This window comes from Triticum urartu, chromosome 5, assembly GCF_003073215.2.
Source record: "Triticum urartu cultivar G1812 chromosome 5, Tu2.1, whole genome shotgun sequence".
NCBI lineage: Eukaryota > Viridiplantae > Streptophyta > Magnoliopsida > Poales > Poaceae > Triticum > Triticum urartu.
In genome coordinates this window covers 406,802,534-406,823,494 of record NC_053026.1, presented here as the reverse complement: position 1 = coordinate 406,823,494, position 20,961 = coordinate 406,802,534, and the positions used below count along the sequence as shown (strand labels likewise).

Genomic DNA, 20,961 nt, shown 5'->3' with positions numbered 1-20,961 from the left:
CACAGGCGCGCCACCCGCCTAGCTGCCCGCCGCGGGGGGAGGGAGGGACGACAGGGAGCTGCCCCAGCCCGCCGCGCCGCCATGGAGCCTGGCCGCAGCTCCACGACCCGGCCCGGGGCTCCGGCCCGCGCCAGAAACGCCCGAGCGGGGAGACAAAGGGGGCCCCGCCGCCGTCGGTAGCAGCCGGGCTTTGCCCGGCCGTGCCCTTGGGCGGCGGCGAGGGAGGAGGAGGGGGGAGGAGGGAGCGGCGGCGAGGGATGGGGTTGGCCTCCGACCGCCTCGCGGGAGACAACGTGGAGGGGAGGAGGAGCGTAGCTCTCGGACTCACGATTTAAGAGATAAAACATTTTAAATAAACAGATATATAAAAAGGAAAACTCTCATGTTTATAAAATGGCGCACGTCGCGTCACTTGTCGCAACCTAGGAGATGGAAGTGATCTTTGTAACGAATACTCCTTCCGTTTAAAAATACTTATCCGAAAAATAGATGTATCTAAATGTATTTTAGTTCTAAATACATCTATTTATATCCATTTTTACGACCAGTATTCCGGACATAGGGAGTACTCCTCAACCTAGTGATTTCGGGAAAAACCAGAAGGGGCTCGAAAAATAACGTGGCCCGTAGATAGCCTGTTTGGGCCTCTGCCGTTGGGCCACCCAAGACGAGGAAGAGACAGAGAGAGGGGAAAAAACCGCAAAGAGGAACCGAATAGAGCACGAGAAGACCATGGCCGCTGCGGCGGGCGACGAGCCGGAGACGACGGTAGAGGTGAAGCTGCGCGCCGTCGGTCCGTCCAGGCCCACCACCATCCGCCTCCCCCCGCTCATCTCGGTCCGTAACACCTCCAGAACAACCCCCTCTTCTTGCCTCGCTCCGCCGTGATTAATTGGGGATCGGTCTCGTTGTAGGTTGCCGATCTGCGCCGCAGCGTCGCTCTCGACCGGCGTCTCCCAGAAGACCGCCTCCGCCTGGTCCTCCGGGGGACGACTCTCCCGTGGGGAGACGACACCCATGTCAAGCTCCGCGACGGGGGTAAACTAACCAGCCACACATACCCTCCTCTCTCCCGTCTTATTAGTTGTCATGCTAGATGCAAAGCTCGCATCGTTCTTCATAGCCTGTGTTTTTGTTCCTAGGACATTCTATTTCATACTTTCCGTGATTGTTCGTGATGTTCATCCACTTTTGGAATCACATACATCTTATGTGCAAGAAAATTTCCCATTAGGACAGCTAAATGGCTGTTTCACCAAGTTCTTATTTGCGCACTTGATATATCTTGTGGACGTTTATTTATGTTTCTTTACATCGTGATTTCTGTAGATAGTCTTATAGTTGCCGTGGCACCTAAACCACCTGCTAAGCATCTCCGTGGTGATGATGATGATGATGACGATGACGATGAAGAAGAACTGGTAAGGTCTCCTCAAAGTATTTCTGAATATTGTATGTTTAATCCATGCTCCTTATAACAGTTATTGGTCCATCCTGTAGAAGTTCAAGATACCTCAAACAACAACCTGGTGGAAGAAAAGGATTTTCATATTTCTTCGAGAAAAACTGAGATTGCCCGGTAACGTATATGACACGCCCCTTATTTTCTGTAAAATGGTAGTGCAAATGATCAATGTGGTGTGAATTCCACTTCTGCAGATATCTTGTTGATGGCACTATTTTCTGTCACTATGAAAGCATGGATTATCATCACACTATGGTTCCTATTGGCACCTATTGCTCGAAAGTATGAGGTCGGACCTTTATATGTAAGTAACTCCTTAATTTTCTTCTCCAATAAAATAGCTATTATTAGCAGTATCCGAGCACTTCATGGTGCTGAGGTACATGTAGCATAACATATCTGGAGCCAGTTTGAACATACATATCAATTTCTGTCTAGTTTAAGGCAGGTGAATAATATGTTAATACCTGTATGTTGCTTCGAAAACTAGAAACAGGGCGTTACTACCGTACTTCAAGTGGTTTTCTCTTCCATGTATAAACCTTTAATTCATGACTCAACCATAGAAGTCGAGTACATGTAATCCTTTGTCAATTTCTTATGCCCAATGTATAGATTCTGTGTGTAGCAATGGTGCTACAGTTTCCATAGTAATTAGCAATGTTCAATTTGGTGCTAGTTTTCAGCTTATTGACAGATATTACTGTTTGCTGTCTGCCCAGATACTTGCGACAGGTTTCTTGATCATACTTCTTAACCTTGGAAGACGACAACAAGGTGATATTAGGTATGTTATCTATGCCCTTATGTCTGTGATGTTGTTGTGTAGTTTGGAGTGAAAAGTTGGCTTTTTCATTCAGAACAAATAAACATTAGCGACATAATGGTGGTCTATGCCATTGAATAGTTTTATTCTTGCAATATTGCATATAAAGGTTTCACTTGTTGGATAAAAGTTCTGCAGGAGTTTCATTACATAGGCTGTGAAGAATAGATAAATGCTTCGTCAACATCAGTAGTAATTTAAAAGCTGCCTGGACTAGTATTAAAATCTGCTCCTTTTCTTTTTGGCAGAAGCTGCGGATAAAGCAGCCATACTGTCATTTCTCAAACTGTAGTCGTGTTTTGGGTAGGAATAGAATAACTGAATTCCGCAAGTACTGCTATTCACATTTTAAACTTAAAATGGAAACTACTCCCTCCGTAAAGAAATATAAGAGCGTTTAGATCACTAAAGTAGTGATCTAAACACTCTTATATTTGTTTACAGAGGAAGTACTATTTAAATCTTGCGGAGCTCATGCTGATAAACAAAATTGTGGATATGGAAAGTGTATTGGGAAGTTACAGTTCATTCTCTTGCCCTTTCCACTTTCTGAAATTATTCCATCTTCCATGCAGTGCATACTCCATATTCAATGAAGACTTCAGGGAGATTCCAGGAACATTTAACGCGGAGCGCATAGATAGAGACCTCCGGGCAGGTCAATTGTAAGTCCTTATCTGTGTTACCAGGACTGCATTTTCCAGACATTTAAGTGCGCAAATCCAGAAAAGCAGAGTTATGCACAGATATGCTGGTTTTGTAGCTGACGAGACCTCAACACTCAACAGTAAAGTTGCCTGGAAAGTGGCAAGTGCAACTGCTTTGGCCGTTTTTGCATACATTTTTAGCGCAGCCACCCCTGATTGTCATCTCCTGTGCGATGAGCAACATCACAACATAAACAGAAATTACATACATGTGCTGATGTGCGTCAGATCTACAGTACCAGGGACGAATTATCTCATGTATAACTGAAGTTAAAGTCTTGAGCCTATATGACGATGTACAAGAACGCACATCCACATCAGAAACATGCGCAGGTACATTTGTAGGAGTAATGAGAGCTACATTCGTACTACTAAGGCCATGCACAATGCAAGATGCTTAGACAGGTGCTTGTAAAAATAAATTTGTTTTTTCTGGATTAGCACACAGAAAAAAGAAAGAACATCCAACCTAACATTCCATTCCTTCCTGGGTTAGCACTTACTCTAAGAGGGTGTTTGTTTCCAGGGACTTATTGATCTAGAGACTTAAATAAGTCCCTATAAGTCCCATCTAAACCAAACAGGAGGGACTTATAGGGACTTAAAGTGGTCATTTGGGGCTTATGAAATAAGACTCTCAAGGAGGGACTTTTAGGGACTTATAGTTGTAATATGGTCTTATAGAGACTTATAAGTCTCAGGAACCAAACATGTAGGGACTTTTTAGGGACTTGGGACTTATAAGTTGGGACTAAAAAAAGTCCTAGGACTTGTAAATCAAACAGGGCCTAAGATGGAGTAGCAGTTAGCAGCTGGTTAAAAACTGCATGCCACTATTGCATATCTATCAAAGAATGCCAAAGTGTCAACCGTCCTCTAATACAGTCCCCGGTTCTCACTTGTAATCAAGCAGCAGCAATTAGTGCTTCAGCCATCAGGCCGGCAATTATCACAGGCACTTAACATTAAGTTAAGTATGAAACTATGGACGGATACCATTTCGGGCGGGGTGAGGCTAACACTGCCTGATATCATGATCATGTCTGGCGTGGCATGTTATTTTCTTTGCTATGAGGTGTGGCATCTGAAAGAAGCTATCTCTTGCATCTTGATAAGCAATAATGCAACTGAATCATTCGATGGGGTGACCAGCTCACAGCTCCACCCATGCCAATGCGCAGCTGCGATGCGACGGTTGAGTAACGTGATTGTATTAGGAAACATAGGTTAGATTAGGAAATATTCTGGCTTGCCTTGTACTCTAAGTAGATCATGTACTTCTATATATATGCCCATGAGGCTCAAGCAATACAACGAATTATTTCACCAATCTCCCTCTCTATCTCCCTTCTAACAGCGACTACGGCGTAATGGTGTTCAATCACTACAGAGTGTCTGTGTCCGAACTGCATTGGTGTTTTGCTATCTCGAGCTAGTTCACGGGTAACACTTGCAGGACGCATACGTTTTTCTTTTCTTTCCGAAGCGGCGGTAATTTTTTTGCCTCATCGATTAATTAAGAATAAGCTTAGATAGATTTTTTACACACATAGACTAAAGATGAGATGAGACACATACTCATATAGACCTTGTTGTAGACCGGGTATAGTAGATGCATTCGTGCTAAGGAAAGTGCGGTCCTATTTTGCGAACGATTTACCTTTGCTGTATGTGTTAAATAAGTTAACTTCAGGCTCGTTTAATTGACTTCGTCTTTCTCCCCCCTCATCTTCTTATTACCATTATAAATAAATACATGGATTTTTTTTCTTCTTCCGAAATCATACATGGAAGTGTTGTAGGAAACATTCCCTGTCTTGTCTATATCACATGGTGTCGGCTAAATTATTGTTATGTAACCCCCAAGCATAGTCAGGGAGCTGCACGCGCATTTGGATTATCATTTGTTGATTGTCATGGGCCATGACTGGAACGACTAGAGGGTCAAACCACTTGTACGTGCAAACAAGCATTTTTCGTCCACTACTCGAAACTGGAAAGGCCACTGCGCTAGCTTCACATTATAGTGCCAGGCATTGTGGGGTTTCATGCCACGTGAGTAGTTCCTCGATGGCCTATTTGTGTTTGTTTTCAGCCGGTTTTTCATAATTAACCAAGTAATTCTCTTTTTAATAATCGATGAGGCAAAACTTTTGCGCCTGTTTCAAAAAAAGATAGTGGTAGGCCTTCCTCTGGACTGTGGAGTCCTCTTACCTTGCAAAGTCAAGTGGCATGGCACGTACAAAGTGACAACAAAGTTACTAAGCCACGATCTCAACAGGACCCCTTGCTAGTTCAGATCAAGAGGAAACACTGACAAGTGATTTCGCTTCCACAAGCTGTCGACTATTGATTCAGAGGACCGGACGGCAGAGGAAGTGCGTCGACGACTTTCACCGGCTTTCTCGACGGAATCCAGCTAGCCGCCACGGCGAAGTCGTGAAAGCGTGGAGCCACACGGCGCACGGCGTTGCTCCGCCCGAGAAAGTGGAGGCATGGGCGACGCAGTATTAGAAAGGGGCGCGGTCGAAAGGCACGCGATCGCCGGATCGGATCACAGTGGCACGCACCGGCCACGCGCGATCATCGAGCCCGCTCTCGCCCACCGCGCGTGCTCGCTCGCGCGGCCGGTGCGCCCCATGAACGCACACAGACACAACCTCCGCCCCACCAGCGGCACGGCACGCACTGCGGCCCGGGGCGGGCGCGTACGTGCACGGCCATGGAGTGCGCCGCTTGGAAAGACGGGGCCGGTCGACCGGCGGCATAATGGGCGCGGAGGCCGGACGCAGACACGCATCATGCACTGCCGGCCGGGCTGTGCTTGATGCCAGCCCGATCGATCGGTGCGCTTTTGTGCCCCCCCACCGCAGTACTGCCACACTATTCGTCGTGCAATCCTCGCGACGTGCAGTCGGCGCGCACTGCGGGAAAGCTTGACGCTGACACCAACGGAATTCCATGTGTGCAGGCCAGGAACGCCACACGTACTGCAGACATTTTCGGTGCTGACACTGATTGCTGATTCCGTGACATGTGGATTTTTCTTTGCTTTCACTACTAGTAATGGCGTACAGAAGAATTAGGTTTACGGCGATCGTTGTTCATGTGTGCTGCACGGAGAAATCAACATCTTCCATTAGCGGGAAGTTCGTACGCGGCCTGCTGGCTCTATATTTGAATCGAGCGCCTCGACGGATTGTTGCCACACGCACCACTCCCTCCACTCCCACTCCCACTCCCCCACGTACGCTGCGAGGGAGGGCCGAACGCGCCATGCAGCAACCATCCCGTCTCCTCCTCGTCCTCCTCTTCTGCCTCGCCGCCTCGTCCGCGCTTGCGTCCGGCGGGGATGAAGGCGCGGCGACCTACATTGTGTACCTGAACCCCGCGCTCAAGCCGTCGCCGTACGCCACGCACCTCCACTGGCACCACGCGCACCTCGACGCGCTCTCCGTGGACCCTGAAAGCCACCTCCTCTACTCCTACACCACGGCCGCGCCGTCTGCCTTCGCCGCGCGCCTCCTCCCGTCACACGTGACCGAGCTCCGCGGCCATCCCGCCGTCGCGTCGGTCCACGAGGACGTCCTGCACCCGCTCCACACCACGCGCTCACCTTCGTTCCTCCACCTCCCGCCGTACAGCGCTCCGGCTCCTAGCGCGGACGGCGGGAGCTCCGACGTCATCGTCGGGGTGCTCGACACTGGTGTTTGGCCCGAGAGCCCCAGCTTCGCCGATGCCGGCCTGGGCCCCGTGCCATCGCGGTGGCGCGGGAGCTGCGAGACCAATGCCACCGACTTCCCCTCCTCGATGTGCAACCGGAAGCTCATCGGCGCGCGCGGCTTCTTCCGGGGCTTCGGGGCGGGCGGCAGGAACGGCTCCTCCCATGGGACCACCGAGCTCTCGTCGCCGAGGGACCACGACGGGCACGGCACCCACACGGCGTCCACGGCGGCGGGGGCCGTGGTGGCCGACGCGAGCCTCCTCGGTTACGCCCACGGCACGGCTCGGGGCATGGCGCCCGGGGCGCGCGTCGCGGCGTACAAGGTGTGCTGGAGGCAGGGATGCTTCAGCTCGGACATACTCGCGGGCATGGAGCAGGCCATCGAGGACGGGGTCGACGTGCTCTCGCTGTCGCTGGGAGGCGGCTCGTATCCGCTCTCCCGCGACCCCATCGCCGTCGGCGCGCTGGCGGCCACCCGCCGCGGCATCGTCGTCGCGTGCTCCGCGGGGAACAGCGGGCCGGCGCCGTCGTCGCTGGTGAACACTGCCCCGTGGATCATCACCGTCGGAGCCGGCACGCTCGACCGGAACTTCCCGGCGTACGCGAAGCTCGGCAATGGCGAGACCCATGCCGGCATGTCGCTCTACTCGGGCGATGGGCTGGGTGACGACAAGTTCCCCCTGGTGTACAACAAAGGCATCCGCCCGGGCAGCAACGCGAGCAAGCTCTGCATGTCGGGCACGCTGGACGCGTCGGCGGTGAAGGGCAAGGTGGTCCTGTGCGACCGGGGCGGGAACTCGCGGGTGGAGAAGGGGCAGGTGGTGAAGCTGGCGGGCGGCGTCGGGATGGTGCTCGCGAACACCGCACAGAGCGGCGAGGAGGTCGTGGCGGACAGCCACCTGCTCCCCGCCGTGGCCGTCGGCGACAAGAGCGGCGACGCCATAAGGGCGTACGTGGAGTCGGACGCCGGCGCGGAGGTGGCGTTGAGCTTCGCCGGCACCGCTGTGGACGTGCACCCGGCGCCGGTGGTGGCCGCGTTTAGCTCCCGTGGGCCGAACAGGCAGGTGGCGCAGCTGCTGAAGCCGGACGTGATCGGACCGGGGGTGAACATCCTGGCCGGGTGGACGGGGTCCGTCGGGCCGACTGGGCTGACCATCGACGAGCGGCGGCCGGCGTTCAACATCTTGTCAGGTGAGCGCACGCTTTGCTTCTTCTGTACAAAAACTCTCGAGGATTGTACTGACCGACACGTCTTTCTTGAAAATATGGTCCTAAAACCCTAGACTTTACGGGTAGCCGTAGCAGCCATGCGAGCGTGCAATCGCTATGGTCGTCTTTAGGTGCTAGCCATGATGCTGTTAGCTTTAGCTGCAGTTCGCACGCATCGAAATGCCATCATAGTAATGACAGGCTTTAGGGCATGCGCTTGGTCTCTTTCTCCTACACTGAACCTTGATGCAGAAATAATTCGGTCTATGGTGATGCAGGGACATCCATGTCGTGCCCGCACATCAGCGGGCTCGCGGCGTTCGTGAAGGCGGCGCACCCGGACTGGAGCCCCAGCGCCATCAAGTCGGCGCTCATGACCACCGCCTACACCGTCGACAACACCGGATCGCCCCTCCTCGACGCGGCCGGCGCCAACGCCACGGCCACGGCCACGCCATGGGCTTTCGGCTCCGGCCACGTCGACCCCGTCAAGGCCCTCTCCCCGGGCCTCGTCTACGACACGTCCATCGACGACTACGTCGCCTTCCTCTGCACCGTCGGCGGCGCCTCGCCCCGGCAGGTCCAGGCCATCACGGGGGCGCCAAACGCGACGTGCCAGCGGAAGCTGTCCAGCCCCGGCGACCTCAACTACCCGTCCTTCTCCGTCGTCTTCGGCCTCCGCAAGTCGCGCACCACCGTCAAGTACCACCGCGAGCTGACCAACGTCGGCGCCGCCGGGTCGGTGTACGCGGCCAAGGTCACCGGCCCGCCCAGCATCGTGGTGTCCGTGAAGCCGGCCAGGCTCGTGTTCAAGAAGGTCGGGGACAAGCTCAGGTACACCGTCGCGTTCAAGTCGACGGCGGAGGGCGGCCCCATGGACGCCGCGTTCGGGTGGCTGACGTGGAGCAGCGGGGAGCAGGACGTGCGGAGCCCGATATCGTATACGTGGGGGATGTAGCACCGATGCATGGGCGAGTAGAATTCGTACGTGGCCGTGCCGGCGGCGTGATCGGCGTCGGCGGGGGAGATCGATGGAAGTGTTGCATAGGCTGGAAGAATTCTGGCTCCTGATTTCTGTGCTGTCCAAAAATGGATAAGGCGATTGTTGGAGTACATTTCATGGGATGGGAACAGCACATTAATAAAAGGGATTGATTTGCTACTAATAATTTCCTCACTGCCTATAGAGCAGTTGTCTCAAAACAGTTTTAGTTCATCTTCCATAGGTATATCAAGAAGCAGACACTTCAAATAAACACAAAACTAACCTCTGGTTTCATACAAAACATACCATTTCCTCTCAGAGATGGCCTGCCGGCAGACGAGATGTGCGATTGAACAATGGTTATGTTCAGAAGTACCCTAGTTATATACTCCCTCCATTCCTAAATATAAGTCTTTGGAGAGATTCCACTATGGACCACATACGGAGCAAAATGAGTGAATCTATACCCTAAAATGCATCTAGATACATTCGTATGTTGTTCATAGTGAAATCTTTACAAAGACTTACATTTAGGAACGGAGGGAGTAGTATTTTAATTATAACTGTGCTTGAGTATGCTTATTATAGGTTGAACTATGGTTGAATTATGCTTGTGTACTTTATTATCTATGCCTGAGTATGCTTATATCTAGGTGTGGGATGAGTATGTAATTAGTTTGGTTGATGGAATTTTATACTTCTCTTAGACCAACATATGATTGCCCACATCACACATAGCTCATTAGCGCGAATCGTCTATGTTATTTTTGGTCTTCCCACGTAATTTTATACTAGCAACCGTTTGCCACAACACACACAGCTACGTGTGGAGGGTTTGGCAAAAAAACTGAACACGTATGGTGCATATTAGGGTGGATATTTAGCATGGGTAAAAATTTCACGATCAACCGATGAAGAAAATGTGGACCCACCCTGAAACTTGGTGATTTTCCCAGAGTGGAAACCGTGTGCAATGATTTTCATTGTGCCGTGACACGTGTGTTCTAATTGGCCAGAACGCATCCCCATGAACCGCACGTCTGCACCGTAGTATGTATACAGATCGAACGCTAGTCTGTATCACCCTCACACCGAAGTGAAGTTAATCACACACGGCTAGGTCTACCAAACCATTGCCTCCAAAACGCATTATGGGACAGAAAACCCTCACCACCCAATTCAAAAAGAAAAAGAAAACTCTCACCACCCCCACGTCACAAAACCCTCACACCCCCGCCCGCCACCCCCCGGTCCCCAGTCGCACCTGCACTCCTTCGCGACTCTGCATGTCTTCGCCTATCGCGCAGCAATGATACGTCTCCAACGTATCTATAATTTTTGATTTGTTTCATGCTATTATATTATTTGTTTTGGATGTTTTATATGCATTAATATGCTATTTTATATGGTTTTTAGGACCAACCTATTAACCTAGAGCCCAGTGCCAGTTTCTGTTTTTTCCTTGTTTTAGAGTTTCGCAGAAAAAGAATACCAAATGGAGTTCAAACGGAATAAAACTTTCGCGATGACCTTTCTTGGACCAGAAGACACCCAGGAGACTTGGAGTGCAAGTCAGAAGAGCCACGAGGCAGCCACAATGGTGGAGGGCGTGCCCCCCAACCTTGTGGGCCCCTCGGTGGCCTCCTGACCTAGACCTTCCTCCTATATATACTCTTATTATCTCAAAAACTTTCAGGGGAGCCACGAAACCACTTTTTCACCGCCGCAACCTTCTGTACCCGTGAGATCCCATCTTGGGGCCTTTTCCGGCATCCTGCCAGAGGGGGATTCGATCACGGAGGGCTTCTACATTAACAACATTGCCTCTCTGATGAAGCGTGAGTAGTTTACCACGGACCTATGGGTCCATAGCTAGTAGCTAGATGGCCTTTTCTCGCTCTTTGATTCTCAATATCATGTTCTCCTCGATGTTCTTGGAGATCTATTCGATGTAATACTCTTTTGCGGTGTGTTTGCCGAGATCCGGTGAATTGTGGATTTATGATCAGCTTATCTATGAATATTATTTGAACCTCCTCTGAATTCTTATATGCATGATTTGATATCTTTGCAAGTCTCTTCGAACTATCGATTTGGTTTGTCCAACTAGATTGGTTTTTCTTGCAATGGAAGAAGTGCTTAGCTTTGGGTTCCTAGTGACAGAAGGGGAACCGACACGTATTGTATTGTTGCCATCGAGGATAACAAGATGGGGTTTTCATCATATTTCTTGAGTTAATTCCACTACATCGTGTCATCTTACTTAATGTGTTACTCTGTTCTTATGAACTTAATGCTCTAGATGCAGGCAGGAGTCGGTCGATGTGTGGAGTAATAGTAGTAGATGCAGAATCATTTCGGTCCACTTGACACGGACGTGATACCTATATTCATGATCATTGCCTTAGATATCGTCATAACTTTACGCTTTTCTATCAATTGCTCGGCAATAATTTGTTCACCCACCATAATAATTCCTTTCTTGAGATAAGCCTCTAGTGAAACATATGGCCCCCGGGTCTATTTTCCATCATATAAGTTTCCGATCTACAATTCTAGTTTCCTATTTACTTTCTTTTGCAATCTCTTACTTTCCGTTCCATAAACCAAAAATACCAAAAATATTACTTTACCGTTTATCCATCTCTATCAGATCTCACGTTGCAAATAACCGTTAAGGGATTGACAACCCCTTTATTGTGTTGGGTGCAGGGTTGGTGTTTGTGTTGGGGAATGCAATATTTCAAAAAATTTACCTACGATCACGCAAGATTTATCTAGGAGATGCATAGCAACGAGAGGGGTGAGTGTGTCTACGTACGCTCGTAGACCGAAACCGGAAGCGTTTAGTAACGCGGTTGATGTAGTCGGACGTCTTCGCGATCCAACAGATCCAAGTACCGAACGTACGGCACCTCTGCGTTCAACACACGTTCAGCTCGATGACGTCCCTCGGGCTCTTGATCCAGTTGAGGCCAAAGGAGAGTTCTGTCATCACGACGGCGTGGCGACAGTGATGATGAAGTTACTGGCGCAGGGCTTTGCCTAAGCACTACGATGATATGACCGAGGTGTGTAACTGTGAAGGGGGGCACCGCACACGGCTAAGACAAATCTTGTGTGCCTTTGGGGTGTCCGGGACTCCGAACAACCTTCGGTACATCAAATCACATAACTCATAATACAAATCGTCATCGAACGTTAAGCGTGTGGACCCCACGGGTTTGAGAACTATGTAGACATGACCGAGACACATCTCCGGTCAATAACCAATAGCGGAACCTAGATGCTCATATTGGCTCGTACATATTCTACAAAGATCTTTATCAGTCAAACCGCATAACAACATACGTTGTTCCCTTTGTCATCGGTATGTTACTTGCCCGAGATTCGATCGTCGGTATCATCATACCTAGTTCAATCTCGTTACCGGCAAGTCTCTTTACTCATTCCGTAATGCAACATCCCGCAACTAACTCATTAATCACATTGCTTGCAAGGCTTATAGTGATGTGCATTACCGAGAGGGCCCAGAGATACCTCTCCGACAATCGGAGTGACAAATCCTAATCTTGATCTATGCCAACTCAACAAACACCATCAGAGACAGCTGTAGAGCATCTTTATAATCAGCCAGTTACGTTGTGACGTTTGATAGCACACAAGGTGTTCCTGCGGTATTCGGGAGTTGCATAATCTCATAGTCAGAGGAACACGTATAAGTCATGATGAAAGCAATAGCAATAAAACTAAACGATCATTTATGCTAAGCTAACGGATGGGTCTTGTCCATCACATCATTCTCTAAGGATGTGATCCCGTTCATCAAATGATAACACATGTCTATGGTCAGGAAACTTAACCATCTTTGATTAACGAGCTAGTCAAGTAGAGGCATACTAGGAACACTATGTTTTGTCTATGTATTCACACATGTACTAAGTTTCCGGTTAATAGAATTCTAGCATGAATAATAACATTCATCATGATATAAGGAAATATAAATAACAACTTTATTATTGCCTCAAGGGCATATTTCCTTCAGTCTCCCACTTGCACTAGAGTCAATAATCTAGTTCACATCGCCATGTGATTTAACACCAGTAGTTCACATATTTATGTGATTAGTTCACATCTCCATGTGACTAATACCCAAAGGGTTTACTAGAGTCAATAATCTAGTTCACATCGCTATGTGATTAACACCCAAAGAGTGATCATGTTTTGCTTGTGAGAGAAGTTTAGTCAACGGGTCTGCCACATTCAAAGTCGTATGTATTTTGCAAAAAATTTATGTCTACAATGCTCTGGACAGAGCTACTCTAGCTAATCGCTCCCACTTTCAATATGTATCTAGATCGAGACTTAGAGTCATCCAGATCGGTGTAAAAGATTGCATCGGCGTAACTCTTTACGACGAACTCTTTATCACCTCCATAACCGAGAAACATCTCCTTAGTCTTCTAAGGATAATTTTGACCGCTGTCAAGTGATACGTCTCCATCGTATCTACTTTTCCAAACACTTTTGCCCTTGTTTTGGACTCTAACTTGCATGATTTGAATGGAACTAACCCGGATTGACGCTGTTTTCAGCAGAATTGCCATAGTGTTATTTTTGTGCAGAAATAAAAGTTCTCGGAATGACCTGAAAATCAACGGAGCATTATTTGGGAATATATAATAATTATTGGAAGGAAGATCCACGTCAGGGGGTGCCCCACCTGTCCACGAGGGTGGGGGCGCGCCCCCTGCCTCATGGGACCCCTGACGCTCTACCGACCTCAACTTGGACTCCATATATTCACTTTCGGGGAGAAAAACGGAAAGAGAAGGATTCATCGCATTTTACGATACGGAGCCGCCGCCAAGCCCTAAACTCTCTTCGGAGGGCTGATCTAGAGTCCGTTTGGGGCTCCAGAGAGGGGAATCCGTCGCCATCGTCATCACCAACCATCCTCCATCACCAATTTCATAATGCTCACCGCCACGCGTGAGTAATTCCATCGTAGGCTTGCTGGACGGTGATGGGTTGGATTAGATTTATCATGTAATCGAGGTAGTTTTGTTAGGGTTTGATCCCTAGTACCACTCTGTCCTGAGATTGATGTTGCTATGACTTTGCTATGCTTAATGCTTGTCACTAGGGCCCGAGTGCCATGATTTCAGATCTGAACCTATTATGTTTTCATCAATATATGAGAGTTCTTGATCCTATCTTGCAAGTCTATAGTCACCTATTATTTGTTATGATCCGTTAACCCCGAAGTGACAATAATCGGGATACTTACTGGTGATGACCGTAGTTTGAGGAGTTCATGTATTCACTATGTGTTATGCTTTGTTCCAGTACTCTATTAAAAGGAGGCCTTAATATCCCTTAGTTTCCAATAGGACCCCGCTGCCACGGGAGGGTAGGACAAAAGATGTCATGCAAGTTCTTTTCCATAAGCACGTGTGACTATATTCAGAATACATGCCTACATTACATTGATGAACTGGAGCTAGTTCTGTGTCACCCTAGGTTATGACTGTTACATGATGAACCGCATCCAGCATAATTCTCCGTCACCGATCCATTTCCTACGAGCTTTCCATATATTGTTCTTCGCTTATTTACTTTTCCGTTGCTATTGTTATCATCACTACAAAATACCAAAAATATTACTTTTGCTACTAAACACTTTGCTGCAGATATTAAGTTTCCAGGTGTGGTTGAATTGACAACTCAGCTGCTAATACTTGAGAATATTCTTTGGATTCCCTTGTGTCGAATCAATAAATTTGGGTTGAATAATCTACCCTCGAAAACTATTGCGATCCCCTACACTTGTGGGTTATCAAGACTATTTTCTGGCGCCGTTGCCGGGGAGCATAACTCTATTCTTTGAGTCATTTGGGATTTATATCTGCTTATCATTATGAAGAACTTGAAAGACGCTAAAACAAAAATTTATCCCTCAACTACGAGGGGAGGTAAGGAACTGCCATCTAGCTCTGCACTTGATTCACCTTTTGTTTTGAGTAAGCTTGCAACACCTAGACCTGCTTCTGCTATTCATTCTGGTATGTCGCATGTTATTGATGATGCCACTTCTGCTATGCATGATACTTATGATGAAACTACTTCTATGCTTGATACTACTGTGCCACTTGGTGAATTTCTTGATGAAAAACTTTCTAGGGCTAGAGAGAATGAAATTATTGAAACCGATAATATTGATGAAAGTGATGATGAAGACTCTCCCCCTAGATATGAATTACCTGTTGTGCCTGAGGGCTATGTTATGGATGAAGAAACTTCTAGAGATTTTCTTGCTTGCAATGATAGGAGTGATCTTAAGAAATTATTAGCTAAGCTGAAACAAAAAACTCTGAATGCTAGAATGAAATATGATCCTGCTTATGCTACTTCACCTATCTTTGTTACTGATAAGGATTATGATTTCTCTGTTGATCCTGAGATAATTACTTTAGTTGAATCTGATCCTTTCTGTGGTTATGAATCTGAAACTGTTGTGGCACATCTTACTAATTAAATGATATAGCCACCCTGTTCACTAATGATGAGAAAACTCGCTACTATTATATCCTTAAGATATTTCTGTTCTCATTAAAGGGTGATGCTAAGATATGGTTTAATTCTCTTGATCCTGGTTTTGTGCGTAGTCCCCAGGATATGATTTATTACTTCTCTGCTAAATATTTCCCCGCTCATAAGAAACAAGCTGCGTTAAGGGAAATATATAATTTTGTGCAAATTGAAGAAGAGAGTCTCCCATAAGCTTGGGGGAGGCTTATCCAATTACTTAATGCTTTGCCTGATCATCCTCTTAAGAAAAATGAAATACTTGATATCTTTTATAATGTACTAACCGATGCTTCCAGAGACCACCTGGATAGTTGTGCTGGTTGTGTTTTCAGGGAAAGAACACCGGATGAAGCTAAAATTCTATTGAATAATATGTTGACTAATGAAAGTAATTGGACACTTCCTGAACCAACTCCTAAGCCAACTCCGAAGAAAAGGGGTATTATATTTCTCAGTCCTGAAGATATGCAAGAGGCAAAGAAATCTATGAAAGAAAAAGGTATTAAAGCTGAAGATGTTAAGAATTTACCTCCTATTGAAGAAATACATGGTCTTAATTTACCGCATGTTGAAGAAATACATGGTTTTAACCCATCACCTATTGAAGGAATACATGGTCTTGATAACCCGATACAGGTAGTAAAGGTAAACTCTCTCTATAGATATGATAAAGCTGAAATCCCATTTACTAAGTTTGCTAGCCCATGCTTGGATGAGTTTGATGACTTTATGGTCAAGCAAGAAAACTTCAATGCTTATTTTGGTAGAGAATTAAAACACAATGCTGATATGCTTGAACACTTGGGTGATTATATGGCTAATGTTAAAGGTGAACTTAAACTTATCAGTAAACACGCTTCTATGGTTACCACTCAAGTAGAACAAGTACTTAAAGCTCGGAATGATTTGCTCAATGAATTAAATAATAAGAATAATGATAATGATGTTAGAGTTATGCCTAGAGGTGGTAAAATGACTCAGGAACCTTTGTATCCTGAGGGCCATCCTAAGAGGATTGAGCAAGATTCTCAGAGAAATATTATTGGTGCACCTAGTCCTTCTAAGAGGAAGAAAAAGAAAAATGATAGGACTTTGCATGCTTCTAGTGAACCTGTTATTGACACACCTGAGAATCCCAATGATATTTCTATTTCCGATGCTGAAACACAATCTGGTAATGAACATGAGCCTAGTAATAATGTTAATGATGATGTTCATGTTGATGCTCAACCCAGTAATGATAATGATGTAGAGATTGAACCTGTTGTTGATCTTGATAACCCACAACCAAAGAATGAACGTTATGATAAGAGAGACCTTGTTGCTAGGAAGCACGATAAAGAAAGAGAACCATGGGTTCAGAAACCCATGCCTTTTCCTCCTAAACCATCCAAGAAAAAGGATGATGAGGATTTTGAGCGCTTTGCTGAAATGATTAGACCTATCTTCTTGCGTATGCGTTTGACTGATATGCTCAAAATAAATCCTTATGCTAAGTATATGAAAGAAATTGTTACAAATAAAAGAAAGATACCGGAAGCTGAAATTTCCATCATGCTTTCTAATTATACTTTTAAAGGTGGAATACCTAAGAAACTAGGAGATCCCGGAGTACCAACTATACCATGCTCCATTAAAAGAAACTATGTTAAAATTGCTTTATGTGATCTTGGAGCCGGTGTTAGTGTTATGCCTCTCTCTTTATATCGTAGACTTGATTTGAATAAGTTGACACCTACTAAAATATCTTTGCAAATGGCTGATAAATCAACTGCTATACCTGTCGGTATTTGTGAGGATGTGCCTGTTGTGGTTGCAAGCGTTACTATTTTAACGGACTTTGTTATTCTTGATATTCCCAAAGACGATAGCATGTCTATTATTCTTGGAAGACCCTTTTTGAATACTGCAGGGGCTGTTATTGATTGCATCAAAGGCAATGTCACTTTCATGTTAATGGCAATGAGCATACGGTACACTTTCCGAGGAAACAACCTGAAGTTCATAGTATAAACTCTATTGGAAAAATTCCATCGATTATTTTTGCAGGTTTTGAATTTCCTCTTCCTATTGTCAAGAAGAAATATGATATTCTTATTGTTGGGGATGTGCATATCCCTGTTGAGGTAACCTAGTATTATTCGAAAATTCTCCAGTTCCATGTTATTCGGAATGAGTTTGTTAACAAGACCTGGTCAACCTTGTTAGTGGATTCCTTTTGATGAGCATGAGATGGATGAATTTAGAAAACACAACTCTCTGTACCCTCTTTTTACTTTCTGTTATTTATATTAAATAAAGCAAAAATAGTAATTTTTGTCTGTTTTCTGAATTATCAATGCAATGAAAAATACCCCGGAAATAAAAGTTCTCCAAATGCCCTGAAATTTAAATATGATTTTTTCTGGAATATTTGAGAATATCTGGCACTGAGAACACAGTAGGGGGAGCAAGCACCTGGCCACGAGGGTGGAGGGCGCGCCCCCTGCCTCATGGGCCCACGGTGGCTCCCCTCCACTTATTCCAGCTACCACACACTCCTTCTTCCTCCCACAAACACCACTAACTAGCTCAAACCCGAGTCCAAGCTCATTTTGCTGCCATTTTCGATCTCCTTGCTCAAAGCACCTCTCACAAAACTGCTTTGGGGGATTGTTCCTTGGTATGTGACTCCTCCAACGGTCCAATTAGTTTTTGTTCTAGTACTTTATTCATTGCATATTTTTGCTGCTTAGGTGACCCTGTTCTTGAGCTTGCATGTCATATTTATGTGGTCAGAAGTAGTTTTGATGCATGATATTGCCTCTAGGCACTTGTAGGAGTAGTTGCTATCAATATTGTTGAGTTTGGTTCACTTTTATTTTGAAGTTACTAAAATTTAAGAAATTTTTCAGAGGAAGAAATATGATTAGGAAAATATACCAAGGTGGTCCTTTAAGGAAGCAAGGACCCGGGCTCGCAATGCGTGATACCGACGCAGAACCACCGAGGGAAGCTCAAGTGCGGGCTTGTGAATGGCCTTCAGAGGACTTTATGGATCGAGCAGGGATCAAGGAAGAATTTAACGTATATGTGCGTAATGCTGATCTTGAGAGCTTCGAGGCAGAAAAATACCGCCAGTATCACTATCTCATTGATTCCTTTGTGAGGAGGTTTGAATTTTCATCATCACGCAATTCTCAAACTGTCCTGTTTGATCTCTATGAAAATTCTTATACTATGGACTTAGAGGATTTTAACACTGCTTGCAAACTTCCACAATGGGGTAGTCCTAATGAACCTTGCAAATCTGAATTTAGAGATTTTCTTGCTAGTATAACTGTGGGGGAATCTAGAGATATTACACAAGCTACCATAGGGAGCATTCATTTTCCTGCTATACATTATTTTGCTCTCTTCATAGGTAGGTGCATAAATGGTAAGGATGAAGCGTGTCACATGTGTGTCCCTGACCTCAGTGTTCTCAGGTGCTGTATTAGAAGATAGACATTATAATTTGGGAGCCATTGTTGCACGTATGCTGCATAATAATAGATTTAGTGGAGATTTCTTCGGTGGAATTTATGCAACCCGTCTAGCTAATTTTCTTGGTGTACCCATACGTGGGTATGATATTGAGTTGCCTCCTGTTTATTTGGATTATGAGGCCATGGTTCATCATCAGTTTGTTGAGAGGAACAATCAGTTCCTCCAGTATCGACTAATCTTTGACGGACGATGCACCTATCACGTCGCTCTCCCTGCCCCTGCTTTCTTTGACTTTCAGGCAAAAGGGAGATATGTTATAACCAGGGAGGAGGTAGACGAGTATAAGAGGAGGACGGAGACGGCCCATCTCCAAGCGGCAGCTCATGAGGCAATAGCTGCTGCATCTCAGTATGACCCCAACTATTACTTTGGATATCCGCCATCCCAGCCGTGGCCATAGACCAACTTAAGCCAAAAGCCTAAGCTTGGGGGAGTACGTATTTCTCACCGACATTACATTCATGTTCACACACTCATTGCTAGGTGTCGGTGCTCATACTTTTTCATTGTATCATCCATGCTAGTTTATTTTCCTTTTTTATGCTTTCTTCTTGTGTGTTTGATAAACCTTAAGAAAAACAAAAAAATTAGTTGCAGCTTTTAATTAGCTTACTTCCATGCTTGTTGTAGTAATTAAAAAAGAAAACCCAGAAAGATTTCTCGTTCTTCTTTTGCTTGTTGGGAGCTTTCCCGTGTAAATAGTTTTGTTTCTTTTCTTTCCTTTGGGGGTCGATAGGAGAAGACCATAATGAAAATGTTAAAGTGGCTCTTATATGCATTATCGTTGATCTGACAAAGATCCCATATTACCTTGTCTTCTCTCTTGAATTGAATGCTTGCAGATTCCAGCTTAGTCCAATGCACGTGCACTATTATTATTATCCACACTATTCGGTCGTGCAAGTGAAAGGCAATAATGATGTTTATATGATGAACTTCTTGAGATGAGAAAAGCTGGTATGAACTCGACCTCTCTTGTTTTTGTAAATATGATTAGTTCATCGTTCCTGATTCAGCCTATTATGAATAAACATGTTTGCAATGACAATTAGAGATTGTAGTTGCTTATGCCATGCTTAATTAGTTAGGAGCTTATAATGGTTTACCTTGCGAGCCAACATGCTATTAAAATGGTTATGATGTGGCATGATAGGGTGGTATCCTCTTTTGAACGATTTGAGTGGCTTGACTTGGCACATGTTCACGCATGTAGTTGAAACAAAATCAACATAGCCTCTACGATATTTATGTTCGTGGTGCATTATATCCTACTCATGCTTGCATTCGGTGTTGATTAATTTTAATGCATGTTCATGACTGTTATTGCTCTCTAGCTGGTCGCTTCCCAGTCTTTTGCTAGCCTTCACCTGTACTAAGAGGGAATACTACTTGTGCATCTAATTCCATAAACCCCAAAGTTATTCCATATGAGTCCACCATACCTACCTATATACGGTATCTACCTGCCATTCCAAGTAAATTTGTATGTGCCAAACTCTAAACCTTCAAATGAACATTCTGTTTTGTATGCTCGAATAGCTCATGTATCAACTAGGGTTGTCCGTATCTTCCATGTTAGGCGGTTTATTCTCAAGAGGAGTGGACTCCGCTCCTCACTCACGAGAAAATGGTTGGTCACCGGGATGCCTAGTCGCATGCTTTATGCAAATCAAATCAAAATAACTACAAACAAAACTCCCCCGGGACTCTAGTTAGTTGGAGGCACTCATTGTTTCGAGCAAGCCATGGATTGATGCTTGTTGGTGGAGGGGGAGTATAAAATTTACCATTCTGTTTGGGAACCGCCTATAATGTGTGTAGCATGGAAGATATCGCCATCTCTTGGTTGTTATGTTGACAATGAAAGTATACCTCATCATCCTCTTATTAAAAAGCACCAGTTGGAGAGCACCACTGTCATTTGCA

At 45.8% G+C, this 20,961-nt stretch overlaps 2 protein-coding genes across 2 annotated transcripts; both read left to right on the top strand.

Annotated features, from left to right (window-relative positions):
- The first annotated feature begins 636 nt into the window (after positions 1-636).
- LOC125509330 lies at positions 637-3,208 on the top strand. The gene is made up of 7 exons (XM_048674287.1): positions 637-837; positions 915-1,038; positions 1,330-1,421; positions 1,501-1,579; positions 1,660-1,769; positions 2,188-2,252; positions 2,867-3,208. Exons 1-7 carry the CDS (start codon positions 733-735, stop codon positions 2,958-2,960), a joined length of 669 nt encoding a protein of 222 aa, XP_048530244.1. The 5' UTR covers positions 637-732; the 3' UTR covers positions 2,961-3,208.
- A 2,914-nt stretch (positions 3,209-6,122) lies between these two features.
- Positions 6,123-9,100, top strand: LOC125509329 (subtilisin-like protease SBT1.8). The gene is made up of 2 exons (XM_048674286.1): positions 6,123-7,913; positions 8,210-9,100. The coding sequence occupies exons 1-2, from the start codon at positions 6,275-6,277 to the stop codon at positions 8,887-8,889; spliced, it is 2,319 nt and encodes a 772-aa protein (XP_048530243.1). The 5' UTR covers positions 6,123-6,274; the 3' UTR covers positions 8,890-9,100.
- Positions 9,101-20,961: the final 11,861 nt, after the last annotated feature.